This window comes from Macaca thibetana, chromosome 9 (assembly GCF_024542745.1).
Source record: "Macaca thibetana thibetana isolate TM-01 chromosome 9, ASM2454274v1, whole genome shotgun sequence".
Taxonomy (NCBI): domain Eukaryota; kingdom Metazoa; phylum Chordata; class Mammalia; order Primates; family Cercopithecidae; genus Macaca; species Macaca thibetana.
This window is the reverse complement of record NC_065586.1, coordinates 34,570,113-34,596,872: the sequence shown is the minus strand read 5'-3', so window position 1 is coordinate 34,596,872 and position 26,760 is coordinate 34,570,113. Positions and strand designations below refer to the sequence as shown.

Below are 26,760 nucleotides of genomic sequence, written 5' to 3'. Positions count from 1 at the left end.
TCAAGTGATTCTCCTGCCCCAGCCTCCTGAGTAACCAGGATTACAGGCCCCTGCCACCACACCTGGCTTATTTTTGTATTTTTAGTAGAGACAAGGTTTCACTATGTTGCCCAGGCTGGTCTCAAACTCCTGGCCTCAGTTGGTCCACCCACCTCAATCTCCCAAAGTGCTGGGATTACAGGCATGAGCCACCGTGCCTGGCCCCCACCCCATTATTTAAATACTCAGTGCACCCAGGGACCAGGGTGTCACTCTGTGGAGCAGCTGCTCTAATCACAGCCCTTCAGGCAATGCTGCCCTACTACCCCAGCCTCCTGCCCCTCCACCCACCACCCACCACCGGCCACCTATCCATCACTGCTGCCCAACCCAGGCCCATAGCTATCATCTTCCTTGCTGCTGCATGGCCAAAACCTAGGTTAAATAACCATTTTCTTCCAGAAGCAGTTTTAAATCACAACAGAATTTCTTTACATTTACAGGGCCTGTGTTCTCCAGGGTAATTATAACACTGCGTTCGGGTGGATCTGTTTGTACTGATGTGCAAACATGTCCAAGATATAAGTGGAAAACATTGAATTGCAAAACTTTCTTCGTAATATAACATTTTATTTAAAAATATATTTACATATATATTAATACATGGAATTGTCTGTTAAAATGTAACTTTCTACTGCATGATTAGGGTCTGATATCAGATATTAAATGGAGTGTGACACAGCCCACCTTGGAGGCATCTTCAAAGTAAATACTGAAAACTGGTTCTGCGACTGTTTATCTTACCCCCCTGCCTTTTGTTTTTGTTTTTGTTTTTGTTTTTGTTTTTGAGACAGAGTCTTGCTCTGTCACCCAGGCTGGAGTGCAGTGGCGTGACCTCGGCTCACCGCAACCTCTGCCTCCCAGGTTCAAGCGATTCTCCTGCCTCAGCCTTCCCAAGTAGCTGGGATTAAAGGCACAAGCCACCGTGCCCAGCTAATTTTTTTGTATTTTTAGTAGAGATGGGGTTTCACCATGTTGGCCAGGCTGGTCTCAAACTCCTGACCTCAGGTGATCTGCCTGCCTTGGCCTCCCAAAGTGCTGAGATTATAGGCATGAGCCACCAAGCCTGACCTCCCTTCTCTTCTCCATCCCCCTTGACTTTGCCAATAAGCAAGAGGGAAAGAGGATAAAAGAGAAAGAAGACCAGACTACACCACCTTCAGGAAAGGAAACATCTTGTCTTTGAATCAAAGCTGAATTGATGAATGAAATCTCAAACCTAATTTCTGATTTGACATTGTATTTTGTGATTACAGGACAGTCTTCTGAGTAAAAAAATTGAGGGGACTGTCAGGTTTCCAGTCAGCGGGAGAGGAAAGGTTCCCCACTGAATAAACTTTTTTTTTTTTTTTTTTTTTTTTTTTTTTTGAGATGAGAGTCTCATTCTGTTGCCCAGGCTAGAGTGCAATGGTGAGATCTTGGCTCACTGCAACCTCCACCTCCTAGGTTCAAGCGATTCTCCTGCCTCAGCCTCCCAAGTAGCTTGGACTACAGGCATGCACCACCATGCCTGGCTAATTTTTATATTTTTAGTAGACATTGGGTTTCACCACATTGTCTAGGCTGGTCTCCAACTCCCAACCTCAGGTGATCCACCCACCTCGGTCTCCCAAACTGCTGGGATTACAAACATGAGCCACTGGTTCCAGCCTCCACTGAATAAACTTTAAAAAGGCAGAGAGAAACAAAAATAAAGTGCAATTTCTATGATATTTCCCTGTTGGGCTTAATGGAGAGACTAGGTTCATAAACAGAGGAAGATGTCTGGAAACAGGATGTAGCAAACTCCAGATATCTCTTGTGGGGAGTAGGGGGGAATGGGTGTTACTCACTTTTTCTCCTATTTACATTATGTCTGAATTGTGTTAACAGAGCATGTTTACTTTTGTAATCAGAAAAACCATAATGATAAACATGTACCTCTAAAATATTAGTGGAGAAAATCACTGCCCTTGATGTTTCAAAGACATTTGTAAAATATTAGAAAGACGGCAAGCTGAAAAATGAAATAGGAACCATAATCACTGACATCTATAGAATGTATTACAATTTAACAAAACATTTTCATTTAAGAACCTTATTTGAGGCCAAGCCTGCTGGCTCATGTCTGTAGCCCCAGTACTTTGGGAGGCTGAGATGGGAGGATCACTTGATCCCAGGAGCTTAAGACCAGCCTGGGCAACATAGTGAGACCCTCTCTCTACAAAAAGTTAAAAAATTATCTGGGTGTGGTGGTGTGCACTTGCAGTCCCAGCTACTTGGGAGACTGAGATAGGAACGATTGCTTGAGCCCAGGAGGTGAAGGCTGCAGTGAGTGCAGTGAGCCATGATCACGCCACTGCACTCCAGCCTGGGTGACAGAGCAAAACCCTGTTTAAAACAAAAAACAAAAAACAAAAAGGAAACACCTCATTTGATTGTTACAGCAACCCTGGAGTTATGCACTTGAGTTTTTCACATTCTACAGATGTAGAAACAGAGTGTCATAATTATTGGTTACCTAATGTGGCCAACCACACTGCCAGTGGAGAGAAGGCTCAAATTCAGGTCTTCTGGGTTTAAATCTCATATTCTTTCCATTTCACAATACAGAGTGCTGTTCTACAGTATTTATTTGCCAGAAAATGTTCTCCCAGCCCACTCTCAATGGATGCACAACATTCCCTAGTGCACATGATGTAATAAAGCCATACCATTACAGTCTGCAATAACAGTGTTCTTCTGAACTATATTCCACATTCCCCTCTAAACTGTGGAATCTTTACATATTTAACACCGTTTTCCTCATCTTAAAACTGCTACTCCTAAAACAGGTGTGGTGGCTCATGCCTGTAATCCTAGCACTTAGGGAGGTCGAGGTGGGTGGATCACCTGAGGTCACAAGTTCGAGGCCAGCCTGGCCAACATGGTGAAACCCCGTCTCTACTAAAAATACAAAAATTAGCCAGGCGTGGTGGTGTGCATCTGTAATTCCAATTACTCTGGAGGCTGAGGCATGAGAATCACTTGAACCCAAGAGGCGAAGGTTGCAGTGAGCTGAGATCATGCCACTGCATGCACTCCAGCCTGGGCAATAGAGCAAGACTTCATCTAAAAAAAAAAAAAAAAAAAACGAACAAAAAACCTGATACTCCTGCTGAGTTCCATACCTGTCAATGACCTTATAATTTTCCTGTTATCACAGTATTAAACTTTAGCTATCTTTGCTCTCTTCTTCCATTTTATTCTATATCTGGTCATTTTACAGTTTTGTGTGTGTGTGTGTGTGTGTGTGTGTGTTGTTTTTTGAGACAGTTTCACACTGCCACCCAGGCTAGCATGCAGTGGCTTGATCTCTGCTGTAGTGGTGAAGGAGGCGCTGCAGTCCAGGGACCTGAACTTCTCCCACCCGAGCCTGCCTACTGCACACTACGCCCTGCCTCCGGGTATACTCACCTTGCTTCTGGTCACCTGTGAAGCTGGACACTCACCCTAGAAATGTGGCCAGTCACAACAGCCCAGTCACACCACTGTTAACATCTCATGCTACTGAACCTGAATAGGTGGAGTCCAGTTTGTATCTAGACCCTTATCTGCAGAAGAGCCTGGGAAATAGATCATTAGCCTTCCAGCCTCTGCAGCACAGGAACACATGTTAGGAGAGCACTGAGACGCTCATTGCCAATTAACCACATCCACCTTGTTGACACAGTTTCATTTTTAAATTTTTATTTATTATTTTTTTGGAGACAGGTTCTTGCTCTGTTGCCTAGGCTGGAGTGTAGCCGAGCTATCTCAACTCACTGCAGCCTCGACCTACTAAGCTCAGGTGACCCTCCCACCTCAGCGCATGCCACCACACCCAGTTAATTTGTGTATTTTTTGTAGAGATGGGGTTTTGCCATGTTGCCCAGGCTGGTTTCTAACTCCTGAGCTCATGCAATCCTCCTGCCTTGGCCTTCTGAAATGCTGGGATTACAGGTGTGAGCAACCATGCCCAGCCTGCAGTCTTTTTGATTCTTTCTTAGAGGAACTCCTCAATCTGTTGGTAATCCATTTCCACCCTGCCCCACAGAGGTTTCTAGTCTTTGTTCCCATAATAAACTACATATTGTATTACAGTGGCCTATGTATATCAATCTCCAGGCCCCTCCTTGCAGGAAGAGAACATCCTTGAGGGCAGATACTAAATCTTATCTTTTTATCACCATTAGTTAACATAGTGCTTGACAAAATACTAATTGCCCAGTAAAAGTTGAATGAATCAATGAATTTTCTGCAGAAGACCGAAAGATCTACAAGGATGCCTTGGAGGCATGTGAAATCAGGGGTTGTGCTGCAGTGGAAAACAGACTTGAAAGCACCTGGATCCAGGGTTAGGACCCAGGTATTCAGAGAGAGGGGAAGTGTGGCCTCAGGGCCACAGCTTACAGACTCCAACTTATTTCTGACTCTGGGCGGCTTTAGGACCCTGGGAAAATTTACTTAGGAGGAAACATGGCGCCCTGGTCTCTAACTGTGGCCAGTGAGGTGGGTGAAAAGCTTGGGGTTCACCCTGGAGCTTGGGGAGTAGAAGGATGTCCCAGCTTGGGGCAGGAGGGATATGCCACAGCAACGCAGCAGAGAATGTGGCAGTGGCCATGCCAAAGAGGGCAGCAGAGTGAGCTGGAGGCCCTAGCAGCTCAGGCAGGGGAGCAGCTGTCCATTCAGGGGGGGCCCTGATATCTCCAGCTTTAGCTGCGGGGGGCGGGGCATTCCCCACCTCAGAATGTCTGCTTGTTACCATTCTGCCAGGATGGTGAATTGGATGCCACTTTAGCTGATGTGAATCTTTTCCAAGGCACTTTCACGGTCCCAGTCTTGTACTCCAAATCCTTCAAAGACCCCTATCTGAATAAACAGAGTAATTTGTGCACAAAAGGCCCACCACTATCAGGTTCCCAGATACATTTTTTTTTTTTTTGAGACAGAATCTCACTCTGTGCCCAGATTGGGGCTCACTGCAATCTCTGCCCCCAGGGTTCAAGTAATTCTCATGCCTCAGCCTTCCGAGTAGCTGGATTACAGGCATGCGCCAGCACACCCGACTAATTTTTGTATTTTTTAAGTAGAGACTGGGTTTCACCATGTTGGCCAGGCTGGTCTCAAACTCCTGGGCTCAAGTCATCTGCCCACCTCAGCCTCCCAAGGTGCTAGGATGACAGGCGTAAGCCACCGTGCCTTGCCCCGTAATATGCTTTTCGCCCTTTTCCTCCGGCCACTCACTTCCAAGAATCCTCCAATTCCACAAAGCTCGTTGGTCACCAGTGCTCCTGTTCCTGCTTCCTGCACTTGCTCCTTGGGACACCCTGCCTGAATTACCCTCAGCACCAGCCTTAGGATGCAGGGAAGAAAGGCTATTGTTCTCAGCTCCACACCATTGCTGGGCTCATGAGGATCCACAGCAGCAAAGGGAGGTTGTGCTGGCAGGCACACATGCACACACACACACGTGTGCACTCACATATACACAGACACGTGCAGACACTAGCGTATCCAAAGCAAAGAGGGCCACACTCTCCACTTTCATGGCCATCTCACACATTGCATTCAGTGTTCACTTTAAAGCTTTTGAGATACTTTCCTCTGCACTAAATATTCTCTTGACATTCATTTTAACCTGATTTCAATTACATAAAACTAGAAGGGACCATGTAATTCACTTGCCAGTATTCTAGACCCCACATCACACTAGGAATGATGGAAAATTCAATCATCCATTACATAATTTATTCAACCCATGAATTAAGAACTTTTTACGGGCCGGGTGAGGTGGCTCACGCCAGCACTTTGGGAGGCCGAGGTGGGCGAATCACCGGAGGTCAGGAGTTTGAGACCAGCCTGACCAACATGGAGAAACCCTGTCTCTACTAAAAATACAAAATTAGCAGGGCGTGGTGGTGCACGCCTGTAATCTCAGCTACTTGGGAGGCTGAGGCAGTAGAATCATTTGAACCCGGGAGGTGGAGGTTGCAGTGAGCCAAGATGGCACCATTGCACTCCAGCGTAGGCAATAAGAGTGAAACTCCATCTCAAAGAAAAAATTTATGTACTGATTTCTAGCGTCTCACGTTGAATATATTATAATACCTTGGCTCTAACTGGTAGACAAGTTTGAGACAAGCAGTGGCTCTCAAATTTCACTCTGCATTAGAGTAACCAGGAGATCATCCTAAAATATAGATGACCAGGCCAGGCACGATGGCTCATGTTTGTAATCACAGCATTTTGGGAAGCCATGGCAGGATGATGGCTTGAGGCCAAGAGTTCAAGATCAGAAAGGTAACATAGTGAGATCCTCCTCTTTTTCTTTTTTCTGTTTTTTTTTTTTTTTTTTTGAGACGGAGTCTCCCTCTGTCACCAGGTTGGAGTGCAGTGGTGTGATCTCGGCTCACTGCAACTTCTGCCTCCCGGGTTCAAGTGATTCTCATGCGTCAGCCTCCTGAGTCGCTGGAACTACAGGCGTGCCACCACTCCCAGCTAATTTTTTTGTATTTTTAGTAGAGACGGGGTTTCACCATGTTGGCCAGGATGGTCTCGATCTCTTGACTTTATGATCCGCCTGTCTCAGCCTCCCAAAATGCTGAGATTATAGGCGTGAGCCACCTCACCTGGCCTAGATCCCCATCTTTAAAATAAATAAATAAATAAATAAATAAATAAATAAATAAATAAATAAAAAGAAAGGCTGGATGCAGTGCCTCACACCTGTAATTCCAGCACTTTGGGAGGTTGAGGCAGGAGGACCACTTCACAACCAGCCAGGACAACATAGGAAGACCGTATCTCTACAAAATAAAAATTTTAAAAATTATCCGTGCATGGTGGAACACACCTGAAGTCCTAGCTACTTGGGAGGCTGAGGCAGGAGGATTGCTTGAAGCCAGGAGTTCGAGGCTGCAGTGAGCTATGATTGCGATGCTGCACTCTAGCTTGGGGTACAGAGCATGCCTGCAAAAACAACAATAACAACGACAACAAAGAAAGATTTCTGTGGGTTCCGGATCTACCACTGCAGATTAACTGCCTTGTGTTCCATCCAAGTAAACCTCCCCAGCTGGAACAAGCATGTTGCCTCTGCCATGACACTGAGCGAATGAAATTCCAAAACACCACAGAGAGTTTTTGAAATTGAACTCCCGGCTTAACAGAGTAACTTGACAGAGGAGGAAGGGATGAGTCAGCCATTTAAAATCAGGTACAGGGGATTACTGGGGCTGGATGTGCACTCATACAGCATACCAGAATTATTACACAGAATGTCGGGGGCCCCGGGCCCTGGGCCTCATCTGAAGCAGCCTCAAAGCCACTCACCTCCTCTGACACCTGTAGGTCTGGCTCTGGAGAACCTATCGGGAAGAGAACTTTCCTGCTTCAGGTAGGTTGGAGGCAGTGCTGGAGAGGCTTGAGGCTGGAAACCCAGATAGGGCCATCAGTCCTAGACCTAATTTCTTTCCACCACACACTGACTCCAGTTAAAGCATTCCTTCCTTCCTTCCTCCCTCCCTCCCTCCTTTTGCTTCTTTCTTTCTTTCTTTCTTTCTTTCTCTCTTTCTCTTTCTTTCTTTCTTTCTTTCTTTCTTTCTTTCTTTCCTTCCTTTCTTTCTTTCTTCCTTCCTTCCTTCCTTCCTTCCTTCCTTCCTTCCTTCCTTCCTTCCTTCTTTCTTTCTTTCTTTCTTTCTTTCTTTCTTTCTTTCTTTCTTTTCTTTCTTTCTTTCTTTCTCCTTCCTTCCTTCCGCCCTCCCTCCCTTCCTGCCTTCTTTTTCTTTCCTTCTTTCTTTCTTTCTCTTTCTTTTTTCTTTCTCTCTCTTCCTTCCTTCCTTCCTTCCTTCCTTCCTTCCTTCCTTCCTTCCTTCCTTCCTTCCTTCCTGCCTCCCTTCCTCCCTCCCTCCCTCCCTCCCTCTCTCTTTCTTTCTTTTGTTCTTTCTTATTTTTTTAGAGATGGGTCTCACTCTGTTACCCAGGCTACACTGCAATGTGCCATCATAACTCACTGCAACCTTGAACTCCTGGACTCAAATGATCCTCCTGCCTCAGCTTCTCCAGTAGCTGGGATTATAGGCTCCAGCTAAAGTATTTCTTTCACCCCATCCAGATTGTTTCAGGATTTGAGAATTTGAGCCATTTAATTTTTATTTATTTATTTTTTTTGAGACAAAGTCTCGCTCTGTTGCCCAGGCTGGAGTGCAATGGTGTGATCTCAGTTCACTGCAACCTCCACCTCCCGGGTTCAAGGGATTCTCCCTGCCTCAGCCTCCCGAGTAGCTGGGATTACAGGAGCCTGTAACCATGCCTGGATGCTTTTTGTGTTTTTAGTAGAGACGGGGTTTTGCCATGTTGGCAAGGCTGGTCTCTAACTCCTGATCTCAGGTGATCTACCTGCCTCAGCCTCCCAAAGTGTTGGGATTACAGGCATGAGCCACCACACCCAGCCATTCTCAAAGATTTTTAAAGGAGAGAGAGAGAGAGAGAAAACAACAACAACAACAACAACAAACTTTTGGTAGATTTTTTTTTTTTTTGGTCTTTTTATAGAGATAGGGTCTCACTCTGTCTCTCAGGCTGGAGTCCAGCAGTGCAATCATAGCTCACTGCAGCTTCCAACTCCTGGGCTCAAGTGATTCTCCCATCTTGGCCTTTCAGGTAGCTGGTACTACAGGCATGCACCACCATGCTTGGCTAAATTTTTAACTTTTTGTAGAGATGTGGTCTCACTATGTTGCCCAGGTAGGCCTTGAACTTCCGGGCTCAAGTGATCCTCCCATCTCTGCCTCCCATGTAGCTGCGATTACAGGTGTGAGCCACCACATCCAGTTAACTTTCAGTACCTTATGTTTCTGATAAAGCCATGCCTGCCTCAGAGGGAAGGCAGAATGGATTTTACCCACCAGAGAATCCTGGTTCAAGTGCTGAAATTCCCCCAAATAGCAGCAATCTTACTACCTGCACCTTTGGTTTCCCCCAGCAACCTAGAAGGCCAGGACTCTAAGCCTCACCAAAGAACTTGACTCTGAACTTCACTCTCGAAGATTAGGCTGAAATAACTGGCATTTATATTTATATTTTATTTTATTTATTTATTTTGAGATGGAGTTTCACTCTTGTTGCCCAGGCTGGAGTGCAATGGTGTGATCTCAGTTCACTGCAACCTCCACCTCCTGGGTTCAAGCAATTCTCCTGCCTCAGTCTCACCAGTAGCTGGGATTACAGGTGTCCGCCACAATGCCTGGCTAATTTTTTAATATTTTTAGTAGAGATGAGGTTTCACCATGTTGGCCAGGCTAGTCTTGAATTCCCGACCTCAGGTGATCCACTGGCCTCGGCCTCCCAAAGTGCTGGTGAAGGGGTGGCCTGCCCCTCCACACCTGTGGGCGTTTCTCGTTAGGTGGAACGAGAGACTTGAGAAAAGAAATGAAACACAGAGACGAAGTATAGAGAAAGAAAAAGTGGGCCCAGGGGACAGGCGCTCAGCATAGAGAGGACCCACACCGGCACCGGTCTCTGAGTTCCCTTAGTATTTATTGATAATTAGGTTTACCATCTTAGAAAAAGGGAAGTGACAGGATAATAGGATCATCGCAGGGAGAAGGTCAGCAGTAACACATATGAATCACATGTCTCTTGCAAGGACAAGGTTGGGGGTAGGGTCACAGATTAACAGCATCTCAAATACAGAACAAAATGGAGTCTCTTATGTCTACTTCTTTCTATATAGACACGGTAACAGTCTGATCTTTCTTTCTTTTCCCCACAGCTGGGATTACAGGCGTGAGCCACTGTGCCCAGCCCTGTTTTATTTTTTGAGACAGTGTGTCACTCTGTTGCCCAGACTGGAGCGAAGGGGCATGATCATGGCTCACTGCAGCTTCAAACTCTTGGGTTCATGTGATCCTTCAGCGTCAGCTGCCTGAGTAGCTGAAACCACAGGTGTGTGCCACTATACCCAGCTAGTTTTTAACTTTCATATAGATGGAGTTTCACTATGTTACCCAGGCTGGTCTCAAACTCCTGGGCTCAAGTGATCCTCCCACCTCGGCCTCCCAAAGTCTACAATTACAGGCATGAGCCACCACACTCAGCTAGAACTGGCATTTATAAAGTATCACCAGGAAGCACCTCTTCATATCACTGGACTCTTCAAATTCTGCCTCCAGTCAAGCTGGACCTCCAGAAAGTGAGTGGCTTAGGTGGTTTTATTCCACTTTGCTGCAGATTTGTCTTTAACAGAGTTGAATGTTAACATCACCAGCTCTGCTAGCCTACACCTTGTTCTGCCAACTTTCATGGACTTCACCAAGCAGCTCCCTCATTCTTCAGCTCTGGGACCTGGAAAGGAGGGAGATATTTGACCGGGGACTTGGGCTGTGAGCGGTGGGTCATGGCAAACATGGGTGCCTGCTTTCTGCAGGGAACCTGGGCCTTTTCCAGCATTGTGAGGCTGGGTGACACCAGGGCTTCTAGAAGTGGTGATCTCAGCTGGGACTCAAGTTTTGCAAGGTGGGCTGTCTCAGCAGGGCAGCGCTGACATACCTTCCAGCAGTGTCTGGGAACCGGAACAGGAGAATGAAAATGCAGAAAAGGGCCAGGAATGGTGGCTCACACCTGTAATCCCAGCACTTTGGGAGGCCGAGGTGGGTGGATCATTTGAGGTCAGGAGTTTGAGACCAGCTTGGCCAACATGGTGAGACCCTGTCTCTACTAAAAGGACAAAAATTAGCTAGGCGTGGTGGTGCACGCCTGTAATCCCAGTTACTTGGGAGGCTGAGGCGAGAGAAGCTCTTAAACCCGGAAGGCAGAGGTTGCAGTGAGCTGAGATTGTGCTACTGCACTTCACCCTGGGCAACAGTGAGACTCCATCTCAAAAAAAAAAAAAAAAAAAAAAAAAAAAAAGGCAGTGGAGCTGGGCGCGGTGGCTCAAGCCTGTAATCCCAGCACTTTGGGAGGCCGAGGCGGGCGGATCACGAGGTCAGGAGATCGAGACCATCCTGGCTAACAAGGTGAAACCCCATCTCTACTAAAAAATACAAAAAACTAGCTGGGCGAGGTGGCGGGCGCCTGTAGTCCCAGCTACTCCGGAGGCTGAGGCAGGAGAATGGCGTAAACCTGGGAGGCGGAGCTTGCAGTGAGCTGAGATCTGGCCACTGCACTCCAGCCTGGGCGGCAGAGCAAGACTCCATTTCAAAAAAAAAAAAAAAAGGCAGTGGATACTTCGATGATGGTTGCTGATGGACTGGTTGAGGGCAACTCTGGAATATTTTGAATGGGGCTCTATTTGGGTAGGTGAGGAGTTGGATATGTATTCCCAGTGTGTCATGAAATTTTATGAATTAAAAAAAATTTTCATGAATTTTGACTCAAGACACCAAAGGCTCTGGCATCTAGAATTATACAGTACTAGTTTTTCGTCAATTATTAATATAAAGGAAATCACTGCATCTAGATAAACTAGGTAGATTTAAATACAGCTCTAAGGCTTTATCTGGTTGGTGGAATCAGTGTTATTAATTCTCTGGATCATATTTTTAAAAAACCATCTATACCCTTATTAAGTATTGAATAGTTAAAGGAATTGATGTACATAAAATGGTACCCACATATCCTGATGTCATCTCTGTTATGAAAGCTTCCCCCCCTCTAGTACTGCCATAAACGCTTTGCTGGCACTGAATATTTAATGTCTTGAATTATAGTTATTGGAATAGCTATCTTATTCTGACCTCTAGATTGTCCTTCTTTTACTCACCTTTATAATTCTGTAATATTTAGCCAGTGCTTCCTGCAAGGAAGGTCTTTACTAACTGAATGTGGAATCAAATTTAAGTGAATTGAGTGCAGGCCTGAGAGTCAGAGCTGGAGTTTTTGGTTGTAGTCCTGGCCCAGTCACTGGACAGTTGTATTACCTGGCTAGTCATTTCTTTAAGCCTTGGTCTTCTCCTCTCCCCCTTATCTCTCCCGCTTCCTCCACTGTCATCATTCGCTATCCTGTCCTGGACTTTGTTACCCTCTGCCTTCTTTACGGTAACTGCACTGTACTACGCTATACATTCCCATGTGGCAGCGTGGCAGCATGTACTGTTTTGTTTTTTTTATTTTCTTTTGTGACGGAGTTTTGCTCTTGTTGCCCAGGCTGAAGTGCAATGGCGCCACGTCGCTCACTACAACCTCCACCTCCCGGGTTCAAGCGATTCTCCTGCCTCAGCCTCCCGAGTGGCTGGGATTACAGGCATGTGCCACCATGCCTGGCTAATTTTGTATTTTTAGTAGAGACGGAGTTTCTCCATGTTGGTTAGGCTGGTCTTGAACTCCCAACCTCAGGTGATCTGCCCACCTCGGCCTCCCAAAGTGCTGGGATTACAGGCGTGAGCCACTGTGCCCGGCCGTACTGTTTCCAGACACGTTATTTTATTTAATGTTCATAACTTGACTGGGTGCTGTAGCTCACACCTGTAATCCCAGCACTATGGCAGGCTGAAGCAGAAGAATCGCTTGAGGACAGGAGTTCAAGACCAGCCTGGGCCACATAGTGAGCCCTTATCTCTACAAACAATTTAATAATTAGCTGGGCATAGTGGTATTTGTCTGTAGTCTTAGCTGCTCTCCAGGCTGAGGAAGGATTGCTTGAGCCTGGGAGTCTGAGGCAGCAGTGAGCTAAGATTGTGCCATTGCCCTTCAGTCCGGACAACAGAATAAGACTCTATCTCAAAAAAAAAAAAAAAAAAAAAAAAAAAAAAAAAAAAAAAAAAAAAAAGAAAGAAAGACTGACTCATAATCTATGACATCTATGAGATGGATATGGATATAATAAGCTCTACTTCTCCACTTTTCAGCTAATAAGACAGGCTGGAGGAAGAGTGAGAGTTATGTCTAAGGCACTGGTAAATGGCCGAATATGGATATGAACCTAGATCTGTATGATGTCCTATGTACTCTGGTTACTGAAAGTCATTACTGAAAAATGACTTTCGATTAGAATTATTTTGAGAAAGCCCCACTCTAATTTATTACACTCAAGCTAGTATACCCCTCTGAACTAGTATAGCATGTAAACTAGTATACATTCTCTGCCACGCAGTGGCTTGCGCTGTAATCCCAGCACTTTGGGAGGCTGAGGTGGGCGGATCTACCAGCCTGGCCAGCACGGTGAGACCCTGTCTCTACTGAAAATACAAAAATTAGCTGCACGTGGTGGAGGGCACCTATAATCCCAGTTACTTGGGAGGCGGAGACAGGAGAACTGTTTGAACCCAGAAGGCGGAGGTTGCAGTGAGCCAAGATCACTGCCACAATCTTAGCTCACTGCTGCCTCAGACTCCCAGCCTGGGCAACAGAGCGAGACTTGGTCTCAAAATAAATAAATAAAATAAAAATACATAAATAAATTAAAACAAAACAAAATAAAATAAACTAGTACACATTCTAAACTAGTAGTACACTCCTCCAATGCATAAAAACAGAAACAACACATATAATTATCAGTAATTGTTGTTGTGGATCCAAGTATCTATGTAAGAAGCAAAAAGCCCACAGCAACAGTTGTTGTCATCCTTGTCATAAACCTAATTAGTGGGTAGAAATGTCTAGTGCTGCAGCCAAACAGCAGTAGGAGGAGCCTTTCCCATGACTGAGTGGAAGGAGGGAAACCTAGACTATTTCTGGGTCTGCCTTGCTTGAGCTTTCTCTGTCGCCTTGGGCAAGTGACTTTGGCCCTTGGTCAATGTCCTGGAGTAAGATGGGGCTAGCACCACTGCACTGATTTGCTGGGACAGGTGGTGGAAAGTGGTGGTCCAGGGCTGGGAGAGGAGAGGAAGGGCAATGTTTCCTAGGAGAAACTGCACTATGCTGGGGCAGCTGTGGTGCTGCAAAGCGCAGGGAGTGTGGCAAGCGGACGAACCTCGTGTCTTGTTTCCTTGTTTTAAGATTGGAGGTGGAGTGGGATGGATGGTCAATCGCCAGCTCTTCCACCTCTAAGTGCTCAAGTTCTGCGCCAACCCAGGGCAGCTTGATTGCTTTCACGTCCCTCGGAAATAACTGGCAAAAAAGAATTTCACATAGTCTGGAACGGGCTTGGGACAGGGACCACTCTTTGCTGACATTTGTCATTCTTTAAACATAATGACATACGTTTATTAAGGAATCATAGTCCATAACTAAGACAAAAATGAGCTTCAGTTACGTTCCCTAACTCGGATCACGTTCCTTCAGAACTTCTCAAGCCCGCATGTCACTCATTGCGGAGTCGGAGCCTTCCTCGGGGTTCAGGCGTCTGCGTTAAGCGCGGGCACACCGTGGGGATTCCCGCGTGAGCTTTCTCCGCGGCGTCAGAATAGGCTGTTCACGGATTCGCGTTAGGATTGCTTATGCTGCAGAACTTGAAAGAAATAAATGTATCAGAATTGCGATGTTTAAGGTCTAATCTATTTAAGTGGGTGGGTCAGCGGAGGGTCAACAGGAAACTTCAAGGTAAACAGTGACCTCTGAAAAACGCCCGGTCGCTCACAGCTTCCCCACTGCCTCCCCAGAGCAGACTATTAATTCTTGCGTTTCAGGCAGAACTGCCGCTGCCCGACCCTGCAGCCGAGCTAGGGAGCGGGCAGGGCAGAAACCCAGCGGAGCAAGCCGCAGGCTCGAGTCCCCGAGGGCAGAGAGGCTCGGGCTGGAGCCTCCGGGGCGATGAGGAGGGGACTCGCCGCGCTGAGCAAAAACTGCCTTCCCCGGGAGCGCCTGCACCCGAAACCCTCCAGTCCAAGGAAGGGGATTAAAAGTGACAAAGGAAAGGGAAGGGGGGGGCTCCGTGGAGACCTCTGGAGGCGTGGAAGGGGCGTCCCCGAGGAGGGGCGAGCGCAGCCCTGCAGGGAGCTGGGCGGGCGGGGTGAAGGGGGCTGGGGGGCGCCCGGGCCACGGTTGGTGGGGGCAGATGGCCGCCTGCCCGGGTTGGCGGTGGGACCAGGGGTCCCAAGCCTCCGGAGGGAGGGAGGGAGGGAGGGACGGAGGGAGGCCGGCCCCGGAGGGCGGTGGCGGGGGCGCGGGCTGCGGTCGTGCGCTCCGCCCCGCGCGGGTAGCCGGCCGCGCCTCCCCCTGCCGCATGTGCGCGGTGTTGTGTGCCCGGCCCTGCTCCTCCCCCTCCCCTCCCCTCGCGCCGTCCCCTCCCCCAGCGGCCCCGAGCGAGCGCCAGCGCCACACAGCCCCGGGCCGCCGCCGGCGAGCGCGCCGAGACGCCGAACAGGTGGCCGGAGGCTGCGGGCGCCGCGGCGGGGAGAGGCGAGGCGAGCCCCGGGCGAGGCGAGGGTGGCCGGGCCGGACCGGGCATGCGAGCTGAGCGGCCCCCCGGCGTCGCCGCCGCCTGCCCTCGCCCCTAGCCGCCCGCGCGTCCAAGTCCCCCGCGGCTCCTCCGCGCCCAGCGTCCCTGGTCCCGGCCCCGGCCCCGGCTGCTCCGGCTGCGCTCGGCGAGGGGCGCGGGCCCGCCCGCGGCGGCGGCGGCATGAAAGTGACCGTGTGCTTCGGACGGACCCGGGTGGTCGTGCCGTGCGGGGACGGCCACATGAAAGTTTTCAGCCTCATCCAGCAGGCGGTGACCCGCTACCGGAAGGCCATCGCCAAGGTGAGGGGCCGGGGGCGCGGGCGGGGAGGGGGCGGCGGCGGGGACGGCGCCGGGATCAATATGGCGCTTCCTGGAAGGGGGAGGAGAGGCGCAGGGAGGCGGGGAAAGGGAAAGTGCGGCCGGGCCGGCCTCGCGGGCGCCCCCCGCCCCGGGCTGCGGGCGCCAAAGTTGTCAGCGCTGGCCGGGTCGCAGCCTCGGGGGCACCCAGCCGGGTCCCGCGGCCCCCGCCCTCCCCTTCCCCATCCCCCCCTCCCCGGGAGCTCCGGCCTCAGGAGCGCGGGGCGAGCCGGGCAGCGGCGCACAGGCCGGCCCTGGGCGCTTCCCCGGAGTCTGTAGAGCCAGCCAAGCCCCGAGCCGGCGCGCAGGGGCGCGGGCCGGGAAATCCAGCCCCAGGCCTCTCCCGGCTCCCAGGCCCCGCGGGCACAGGCCGGGGACTGGGAACTTTTGGTGTGAGGAGAGTTTCGTGACTGTCCTCCCGACGGAGGCGGGCTGCGAGCCTTCTGTCTCCTCTCCCTTCCTCGGGCGGGGGCGGGACCGCGGCGGGGGGTCTTTTCCTCCTTGTCCCCCGCGAGCAGGGGCGGGCAGGGGCGCGCGTCCGGGGGCTGCAGGGTTTGGGGAGTAGCCGGCTTGGGATCGGGGAGGCGTTCCCGGGAGGGCCACCGGTGGCACTCAGCACTCGCTTGCGAGCATTTACTGAGCTGATTCCCCTTACTGGGCTCTGGAAAGCACAACCTTGAAACGGTCGCGGAAAGAAAAGTTTTCCTGCGAGGACCTCAGCTCCTACCTCTATCCTGGGCTGCTTCCATGTGGCTGGGCTGCGGAGCCGGGCCTGACTTCAGAGTTGAGTGGATTTCCCTTTTTCTTGCTGTAGTGATAACATTGTCTCCACTTCACAGCATTCCTCTACTATGTGTCAGAAGTGAAAAGGCATTTTGCTAAATTGTTTAACCGACTGTGTCTGTGTTTGACAACAGCCCACGCTGAAGTTTCTCCCAAGCACCCGGGGATATTTCCTTTGTAGTAGAGTCCTCTTTGGTGGGGAGTGCATTCACTTCGGTGCAGTATTTCCCATTTGTTCCCGACAGTGGCCTGGCCCCTGTGGGCTTGGGGGCTGCAGATGACGTTGGAAAGTGGCTTGGTCAGCCCTATTTAGCGTACACAGGGTACTCCGGTGGCATCTTCAGTTCTCTCAGAAATTAAAAATAAAAAGCTTTTTAGACTGCTGTTTTGCTTTTAGTATACACTGGAAAAAGTAGCATAAATTTGGGCTTTTAAAGATAATTTTGGGGGACGTTTAGGAACCCGGCACAAGGATGGAAGACATTGGCTTTAATAGCTCTGTGATGTTCCTTACAGTTGGTTGAACTCTTTTATTGAAAATCAAATAAAATTAGTGGGAATTGGGCACCTGTTTATCTTGCAAAGCTGACAAAGGGAAAGAAAACCATCTCAGTGGGCATTTACCTTTTTTAAGTGTTGTTTATGTGTGACAGTTTATGCTTTAAGTGTTCCGAAAGAGTACTCAAATTGTTCAGGCACTCTGGAAACCAACAAAATACTTTGTGCAAGGAAAGAGAAATAAAGTAATATGCACTCTGCAGTATGTCTAGGCTCCTGAATAGGGAGAGGGTGATCGACATTTTCTTTCACTTTATTAATTTTATGTGATTAAAATTGTTTTACCTACTGTGTCCCATGTTTCATCGTGCACAAAATAGACATAGGCTGAACTGCCTATTTGACAGTAGTTCAAATGTTGTTTGAGGCATTCGTTCCACAGAAATTTTGAAGCTTTGACTGTGTTCACAGCACTGTTCTGGGTGCTGGACATCTAGGGGACCCACTGGCTGTGAGAGGCTGAGCAAGAGGCTGCGCAGTCCTCCAGGTGAAGGGGCTGGTGGTGACATGGGGAGAAGAGGGGCCTCTGGGATGCTGGGTGGCTAAAGCGCAGGGCCTTGGTCACAGACCTGGTCCTTGTTATTAACAATTAGCAGTGGTTGTTTCACAGGGCATAGAAAAGGGAGTGCAGTTTTCTTACGGGTGTCTGGGGAGGTGTCACAAAGAGAAAAGGGGGCCTGTGAGCTGAAGGAAGGGAGGGTGATAGTGACATGGGAGTTGGAGATGAGAGGGCGGGTCAGAGATGGGTCAGGGGTTCCAACACTGACATGCTCTTTAAGTACAACTTAGAGTTCAGTAGGTGAATTTTAACGGGGGCTTTGCAGTATACCAAGTTCAATCATTGGATCCCAAGACTGTTGACCCTCGTGTTGCCAGAGCTTGAGTGTCTTCTAGGTCTCCTTTTTCTCGTTTTTATTCTGAAATTGCTAGACAATGATTGAGATTAATTTTCAGTCTTTCTTACTACTTTTCCCATTCTATATTAAGTGATGAGGAAGTGATATTATGTATTTAACACTGTTTTAACTTTTATTCTCTGTTCCTTACCGGTATTGCCTAATAGAACAAGAGAAATTCTGTATGAAGAATTGGGTGGCTGGATAGTTGTGGAGTGGTGTTTAGGTTGCTAGGTGACATGTGGTGTGATGAACTCCCATCTGGTGGGGAAAAATGTGGGCAGATCATGTTTATGGCTTTGTATAATAACCAACCAAGCCAAAAATAAAAAATAAAAAGGAAAAGAGAAAGATCCCAACTCTCAAATCACCAAGGCTTTCTCTGCAGTAAACATTTTCTGGTGTGGTGGGGCTAATTTTCTGGCATTGCATCTGGGCTGTTTTCTCTTCAGGTTACACGAATCAATTTTTCTGGATAGTGAAATGTCATGATTTAATACTAGACATGTCCTCAGTGAGTAGATATTTGAAGGCTTGCGCTTAGTCATGTGTGACATTTCTTTTTTCCTTTCATGAAAGATGTTTTTGTGGTTGTGATCACTGATGAGTGGGAATAGCTCTTCATCCTCATCCACCCATCTGCATTAGGAGCCTTGCTGAGGACAGTGCGGTGCTAGACATTGGGAACCACGTTACGTGGACCATTCTCATGGGGGTGTAGGATGGGAGGATGGACTGTGTCTGCATCTGTTCTTCTGTGCTTGCGACCTGATACCCGTGATTACGGTGCTGAGCTGCAGCGCTAAGTGTGGGGTTGGTTGAAGAGCTGCTGTGTATAAAAAGTCATGCTGTATGAAAAAAATATGATTGAATTCGTGCACTTTTCAAAAAAAAGTATAATCTAAGAGACAGGAAGAATATATAGCAGTGTAAATAACAGTAGGTGGTAGCATTATTGGCACCAGTGTGATACAGTCAGTAATCGCTTCTGCATTTTGGAGGTAGGTACTATCATTATGGGGTGCGTGTGGGAGTCTCATGTAGTCACTAGGATTTGAACTGGGCTTGGTTGGTGGGAAGGCTGACCTTGATATAGGGAGTGCTTGCTAACTGGGTAAGGCACCTGCCTGCAGGGGCAGATGGGCTCTGGGTCTGTAGGTCTGCAGTTGGGGTCTAGGTGTGTGAATCTGCAGAATGTCTGCTACGATTCTGAGAAGTGAAAGGGCGGGCATTCCAGGAAGGCAGTATGGACAAAGGCAATTCAGGCATTCAGCCCAGGGGGTCAGGATCAAACTGAGGAGGACTGAATGCCAGGGCAAGACCCTGGGACTTCATGCAGTAGGAAGGACTGTGGCGTTTAGCTAAGAGTCAGGGTAACAAGTAGTTCTAGGAGGATGACCTGAGCAACTGAGATTTGTATGGATAATTTCTTAGCATTTCAGTCTAAATAAATGTTGCCGAGTGACCAAAAGGGGAAGGAGAGAGTGAAGGACAAAAGTGAGGGCGAGGAGGTGCTGGAACCCCTTTGCCGTCTGCTTCCACCTCCCTCAAGCCCTCCTCTCAGCCTGCAGGGGAGCTTTGGATCGGGTTTGGTGACCTAGGTTTACAAGCCATTTAACCTTGGGTACACCAACCCTATAGAGCCCCATTATCTCAAGTGGAATATTCCCTGGCAGGGTTAATGTAAGTATTGAACAGGATGATGAGAGGGAAACTCTGAAGTCCTGAGCCCGGCCCATACTAGCTACTCCGTAAAGATGAATGGAATGACCAATATGTTTTATCCACCAAGCAGTTTTACACCCTGGGAACTTTCCCAAGTGTCCTACTATTGCTGCTTGGATTTTTCCCCTTTACTTAAAAAGGCAGCATGTAATTTCATTGAAGGATGGGTAAGAATGTTAGATTGAATGATGTGCAGCACCACAATCAGGAGAACAAAATTGTGTGTTGCATGTGTGTTTGGGCTGAGGAAGTAAAAGCTGTGGGTGTTGGCTTGATTACAGGTTGATTATTGGGGCCTCTGGCTTCTGTCCCCAAGCACATCACTTTAGAGTGATTTAATGGCAACCTGTTGTTATTACAGGTTGAGCATCCCTTATCCAAAATACTTGGGACCACAGAAGTGTTTTGGATTTTTCTGGACTTTGGGATATTTTTGTATATCTAATGAGATAGGTTGAAGATGGAACCCAAGTCTAATGTATTGTTAGAATTTATGTATGTTTCCTATGTATCTTTATACACATAGCCTGAAGGTAATTTTATGCAGTCTTTCTGTGCTCGAAAAGAAGTCTGTGTTAAGTACTTATATGTGGAATTTTCCAGTTGTGGCATCATGTGGGTGCTCAAAAAGTTTCAGATTTTAGAGTATTTGGATTTTGGATTTTTCAATTAGGGATGCTTGACCTGTGTTTTTTAAAAAGTTGAGTCCATGGACAGAAACTTTTGAAAATGTGCTTTTTTAATGGCGGGAGACTGTTGATTAGTAACATAATGACAGTCATGGTTTTTATGAAAAATCTTGTGGTTGGTATGGAATTTTTCTGTGAAAATACGTATGACTGCATGTTATTCATTTACAAGCGTATTGAAACTTTTAGGAAAATAGTTGTACTGTTGCAGAGATTGAAAGAAAATAGAGGCGAGCATAAAAATAGTGAAATGAAAGCAGCTTTATTATTATTTTTAACATTTTCTGCCTTCTCAAAAAGGAAAAAGAAACTAAACATTTTTGAAAGGCTGATCTTTCTAGAATTCAAGTCACATTGTCCTCTGGTGCTGAAGCGCCTTTGTCCCGCGTTCTCCAAGTCCTGCCTTCTGAGCACAGCCTGTCCCTGTAGGGACCCCTTTTGCCTCCCAGCCACTCCCTCTGCAGCCGCTCCACCCCCGGGACTCACAGACACTTCGCTGCCTCTGTTCTGGCATTTTCTCTTTCTTCTGCCTGGAACGTTTGCTCCCTCCTTGCACTCATTCGTGAGTCTCAGCCCATGCCAGCCATCTCTGGGAGGCTGTCTGTCTGTCCCAAGCTGCTAGAGGATCTTTCTCCCTGCCTGCTGCCTCTCCTGGGGACGTCCTGGGTGTAGCTTCTACACCGACTCAGATGCTTGGGCTGTGCTGTGTGGTTTTCAAGTGTATCCGTGTGCCCCTCCTCCCTCCCGGTGAAATGCTTGAAGCGGGTCGCTGAGCTTCAGTCTTAGTGAATAGCCCATGTCTGTCACATTGCAGCCAGAATGTTGAGTAAATACAAAGTTGAGAATCAACATGTTAAACTGGTCTCACACAAAAAATACACTTCCGCTGAGAGGACTATCATCAGCACTTGGGAATTTAAAGGACTTTAAGGTTTGGTGTGTTTAACATACTGCACAAACAGCTTGTAATGGAAACTAAGATTTAGTGAGGTTTGGAGTATCTAGAAGTTATTCTTTTGTATCAGCTGTCTTGAGGGAGTTCAGTTTGTTTTTCAGATCAAGCAGAGGACCCTCCTGGGGTTCGCACTGGGCGAGGTTCAAGGCAGGTGGCCAGGGCTGTGTGAGAATCTGGCCCTGGAACACACCTATGCTTGGTCTGGCGCCTCTGATTCCGTCAGTTGAGATGCTTGGCTGAGTGCCAGGACTAAGTAGGAATGTTTAGGATCTGAGATTCTCAGAGAGAATCTGGCGGATGTGAAGCGCTTCTTGGCTTATGGTAGACATGGATGAATTGGTTGTGGAGGGAGTATTTAAAGTCTCACTTAGATGCAAACCCACAGACCGATCCTCCATCTGTCCTGGGAGGTTCTACCTCCCCACAGAGTTGGGTGCAAGTTGGTGATGTTGAGCTCTCCATAGATGATTAGAACCCTCTGTACTTGTTTCAAGGATAGAAATAAACATGTAAGATTGGGCCAGAAGGTGCTTTCTATAGGTAATTTTCCATCAGGGGGAGATGGCATGCTAAGCCCACACAGCATGCTTTCATCCTGCTTGGCCGCCCGCTCAGCATTCCTGGCTGGGACCAAAGTCAATGGCAGTAGAGCTGGACATCAGTAAATGCATACAGTTTTACCTGTTTTGGGTACCTTTTCTGTACAAAAGCAAATCTTTATCAAAATAAGTGCTGAGTTCAGTGGATAAAGTAGAAAGGTGACTGATTTTGTCTTTTAGTCATTATTTAAAAGTTCCTTCCTTCCTTCCTTCCTTCCTTCCTTCCTTCCTTCCTTCCTTCCTTCCTTCCTTCCTTCCTTCCTTCCTTCCTTCTCCCCTCCCCTCCCCTCCCCTCCCCTCCCCTCCCCTCCCCTCCCCTCTCCTCCCCTCCCCAACCCTCTCCTTCTGGGTCTTACTTTGTCACCCATGCTGGAGTGAAGTGGCGTGATCTCTGCTCACTGCAGCCTCTACCTCCCAGGCTCAAATGATCCTCCTGCTTTAGCCCCCCAAGTAGCTGGGACTACAGTTGTGTGCCACCATGCCTGGCTAATTTTTGTAGTTTTTGTAGAGATGGCATCTTGCCATGTTGGCTAGGCTGATCTCAAACACCTAAGCTTAAGCTATCCACCTGCCTTGGTCCCCTAGAGTGCCGGGATTACAGGCATGAGCCACCATGCCTGGCCCAAATTTTAGCAAATAAGTAAAAATAACTTTGTTTTAACTTATTTAGTAAACAAGTAAAAATTTTAATAAATAAATTAAAATAACTTTCCTGTATAGGTCTGTGCCTTCTTGCATCTGGCCTGCTATCTTTCCATGGATTTTGCCATTTAAATATTACTTTTGTGTATTCCTTTTCTTCTCCATCAACTCATATTGGTCCCTGCAAATAAGATTTCAAGCTCCACATCCAAGTGACTTTAAATATCAATGATTTATTTATTTTTCACTTAAACAGAGTGTATTTTGTGTGTACTCTCTGTACTCTATTCTGTATATATTTTATATATACTCTTAATATATATACACACACACAAACACACAAGAGAAATGAAAATGTGTGTCTATACAAAAACTGTACATCAGTGTTCATAGCAGCAAGCCCGCATATTGTATAATTCTGTTCCTATAAAATGACCAGAGTGGGTAGCTCTGTAGAGACAGCAGAGTGGTGTCTCACTAGGACTGGGAGTTTGGGGTAATGAAGACTGTGAATGGGTATGAGGTTTCTTTTTGGGATGATGAAAATATTCTAAGATCATGGTGATGATTGCACAATTCTATTCAAGTGTATACTTTCAATGGATGGATTTTTTGGTTATGTGATTATATGTCAATAAAGATGTTAGAAAAATAGGCTCTATAAGCCACTATGAACAATGCTCCATTTTTAGGTATTTTATAGTTCTGAGCATTTCATAAAATGACATATATATGTGTATCAGAGATGCTCAAAACACTTCAAATGAAAACTGGCTGTTTTTAGGAGTTTTCCATACAGTGTGGAATCCCTGCTTTCTCAGACCTGTGCAGTGTGTCCTGTTTACTGTCTGGTAAGCCCCTGGCTGCTGAGCCTTCAGGTCCCCTGGTCTCTCTGTGCTAACCCTTACCCCTCTAAGGGCTTCACCAATTGTTCTTCAGCCAGAGACTCCGTTCTGCCCAGCTCGCCAGCACCTTTGTGCAGTGGAGGTTGAGAATGCCCCAAGTATGCACGTAATGGATCAGCCTTTCCAGCATTTGGCTTTGGCTCCCAGAAGTTTTGAGCTTTGGCAAATCTTACAAGCTCTGTGGGCCTCTGTGTCCCCATGTTCTTATATTCAGAGATGCGGGGCTGGACTCCCACTGCCAGTTCCCTGAGCTGTGCAGGCACTCCTGCTCTGCATGGTTAGTGTTGGTGCTCATAGCACCATAGGTGATGTGCAGTAGCTTTTCAGAGGGTTATACAGGGTCCAGGACCTCTTACTCCTCCCACCCATGCTGTGAGAATATTTTGCCTATACCCCACGCCCCCAACTTTGACGGGGCTTGCTCTCCAGGTCAAATGGATGCTTTTGAGAGTTAGGGTAAATTTTGCCTAGGGACGGCTGGGTGAGAAGGCTCATGCCTGTAATCCCAGTGCTTTGGGAAGCTGAGGTGAGAGGATTGCTTGAGGCCAGGAGTTCAAGACCCAGCCTGTGCTACATAGTGAGACCACGTCTCTTTTTTAAAAAATTAGCCAGGCATAGGCCAGGTGTGGTGGCTCACGCCTGTAAACCCAGCACTTTGGGAGGCTGAGGTGGGCGGATCACAAGGTCAGGAGTTTGAGACCAGCCTGGGCAAAGTGGTGAAACCCCATCTCTCCTAAGAGTACAAAAAATAGCTGGGCATGGCGGAGCACGTCTATAATCACAGCTACTCGGGAGGCTGAGGCAAGAGAATCACTTGAACCTGTGAGGCAGAGGTTGTAGTGAGCCGAGATCATGACACTGCACTCCAGCCTGGGCGATGGGGAGATTTGTCTCAACAACAACAACAACAAAAAATTATCCAGGTATGGTTGTGTGCATCTTTAGTCCCAGTTGCTCAGGAGGCTGATGTGGGAGGATTGCTTGAGCTCAGGAGTTTAAGATTGCAGTGAACTATGATGGTGTCACTGCACTCCAGCTTGGGTGACACAGCGAGACTCTGTCTCTAACAGAAAAAAAAAAAATTTTTGTCTAGGGTGTCTTTCAGAATTTCTTATTGTCTCAAGATAAGTATCTTTTAATGTAAATCACATCATGCTCAGAAGTGACTAAGACAATTCCCCTTGTGAATTATAGAGGTATGATATTTCATGATATGAACTGTACAATATACATATATATGCACATACGTGTGTATTTCTGAGGTTGATGTTTTATGGTGGCATAAATTTAAGTCATTTTAGAGATGACAGTCAAGTTAACATTTTCCCAATCTTGGTGTTTTTAACTATTCAGACACTGTAAGATTTAAGTTTTTGGAACTAAGATGTATATTTTTCTAGTGTCTGGCTTTTCCCTTCTTTTTTTTGAGATGGAGTCTCTCTGTTGCCCAGGTTGGAGTACAGTAGCACAGTCTCGGCTCAGTGCAACCTTTGCCTCCTGGATTCAAGCGATTCTCATGTCTCAGCCTCTTGAGTAGCTGGGTTTACAGGCACCTGCCAACACACCTGGCTGATTTTTTGTATTTTTAGTAGAGATGGGGTTTCACCATGTTGGCCAGGCTGGTCTGAAACTCCTGACCTCATGATCCGCCTGCCTCGGCCTCGAAAAGTGCTGGGATTACAGGTGTGAGCTACCGCGCCTGGCCTTTCCCTTTTTGATTAGAAAACTAATCTATATTATAGTGTTTATATGTTTGAAAAAGCCTCTTTGAGATAGACTACACTAAAAATCAGTGTTTCCTTCTTCAACACGTAAGAAAACAACTTGATATATGTCTCAAAAACCTAAAATTGCTAACCAATCAAAATATGTGTATTAATATTAAAAACACACAAAGAAAGGAGTGTTGTTTTTGTGTAGGTGGTATATATGAGACTAGGTTTTTTTGTTCAATTTCTTTTACATAGACAATACAAATTGGAAAAAAGTTTTTATGTCTGTGTTTTAATTTTCTTCTCTAAGTCCAATGTTAAGTCCAAAATTAAAAAATAAACTCTTTAGAAGTCTGAGGGACAAAGGAAAAAAGAAAACAATTTTTCCAGGGAACGTATTTTCTTATACCACAAATGCATTTAAAATGTGTCATTTATAATGCTGAAACCCGGTGTGCAAAGCCGTATGTGAATAATGGTTAGCCAGATTCCTGCCCAGCAGGGTTATACTCTAAACTTGAATTTCTTTTATTACAGACAGCAGTACCTGCAGAAGGAGGAGTACACACAGCATATAACTAATCACTAAATTCATTATTGTTGAACACAGGGTTTGGTACCTTTACCATTTTGTTAGAGATCTGGAAAAAAAATCTTCTAGACAAATCAGGTTGATCTTGGCCGGGTGCAGTGGCCCGTGCTTGTACTCCCAGCACTTTGGGAGGCCACGGCGGGCAGATCACTTGAGACCAGGAGTTCAAGACCAGCCTGTCCAACATGGCGAAACCCCGTCTCTACTAAAAAATACAAAAACATTTAGCTGAGTGTGATGGCAGGCGCCTGTAATGCCAGCAACTTGGGAATCTGAGTAGTGAGAATCGCTTGAACCCGGGAGGCAGAGGTTGCAGTGAGCTGAGATTGTGCCACTGCACTCCAGCCTCCGCGATCGAGCAAGACTCCATCTCAAAAAAACAGGGCCGGGCGCGGTGGCTCAAGCCTGTAATCCCAGCACTTTGGGAGGCCGAGACGGGTGGATCACGAGGTCAGGAGATCGAGACCATCCTGGCTAACACGATGAAACCCCGTCTCTACTAAGAAATACAAAAAAAACTAGCCGGGCGAGGTGGCGGGCGCCTGTAGTCTCAGCTACTCGGGAGGCTGAGGCCGGAGAATGGCGTAAACCCGGGAGGCGGAGCTTGCAGGGAGCTGAGATCCGGCCACTGCACTCCAGCCTGGGCGACAGAGCGAGACTCCGTCTCAAAAAAGAAAAACAAAAACAAAAACAAACAAACAAACAAAAAACAAAAACAGATCAAGTAGATCTCTAAGTGCATCATTTGGATTGATAACTATTTTTTACTGCATCTGGAAGGTGGTGGCATTTTAGCAGTTGTACTGTTGAGGAATATGAAATAAGTATATTTTAAATTATGAAGACACTTCCTATCGGGAATATTTTTTCCAGGGAAACTTGCAATACTAATAAACTCCTGAACTTTATTCTTATTTTTTATTTTTATTTTTTGTTTTTCTGAGATGGAGTCTCACTCTGTCACCCAGGCTGGAGTACAGTGGCGTGATCTT

At 47.2% G+C, this 26,760-nt stretch overlaps 2 protein-coding genes across 23 annotated transcripts in view; one reads left to right on the top strand and one right to left on the bottom strand.

The window, feature by feature from the left end:
- CCNY (cyclin Y) overlaps positions 1-26,760 on the bottom strand; it is an 876,528-nt gene that overhangs the window by 749,780 nt on the left and 99,988 nt on the right. The gene's annotated exons all lie outside the window — the stretch shown is intronic.
- Positions 15,205-26,760, top strand: part of PARD3 (par-3 family cell polarity regulator) — a 717,622-nt gene continuing 706,066 nt past the window's right edge. For 11 of the 22 annotated variants that reach the window (XM_050804765.1, XM_050804763.1, XM_050804751.1 and 8 more), the window contains exon 1: positions 15,515-15,655. In XM_050804765.1, coding sequence (XP_050660722.1) covers positions 15,536-15,655 — 120 coding nt within the window. In that variant the 5' untranslated portion in view covers positions 15,515-15,535. Of the gene's footprint in view, positions 15,656-26,760 lie in introns of all 22 variants that reach the window. The other 11 variants (XM_050804769.1, XM_050804770.1, XM_050804768.1 and 8 more) reach the window with 2 other exon arrangements.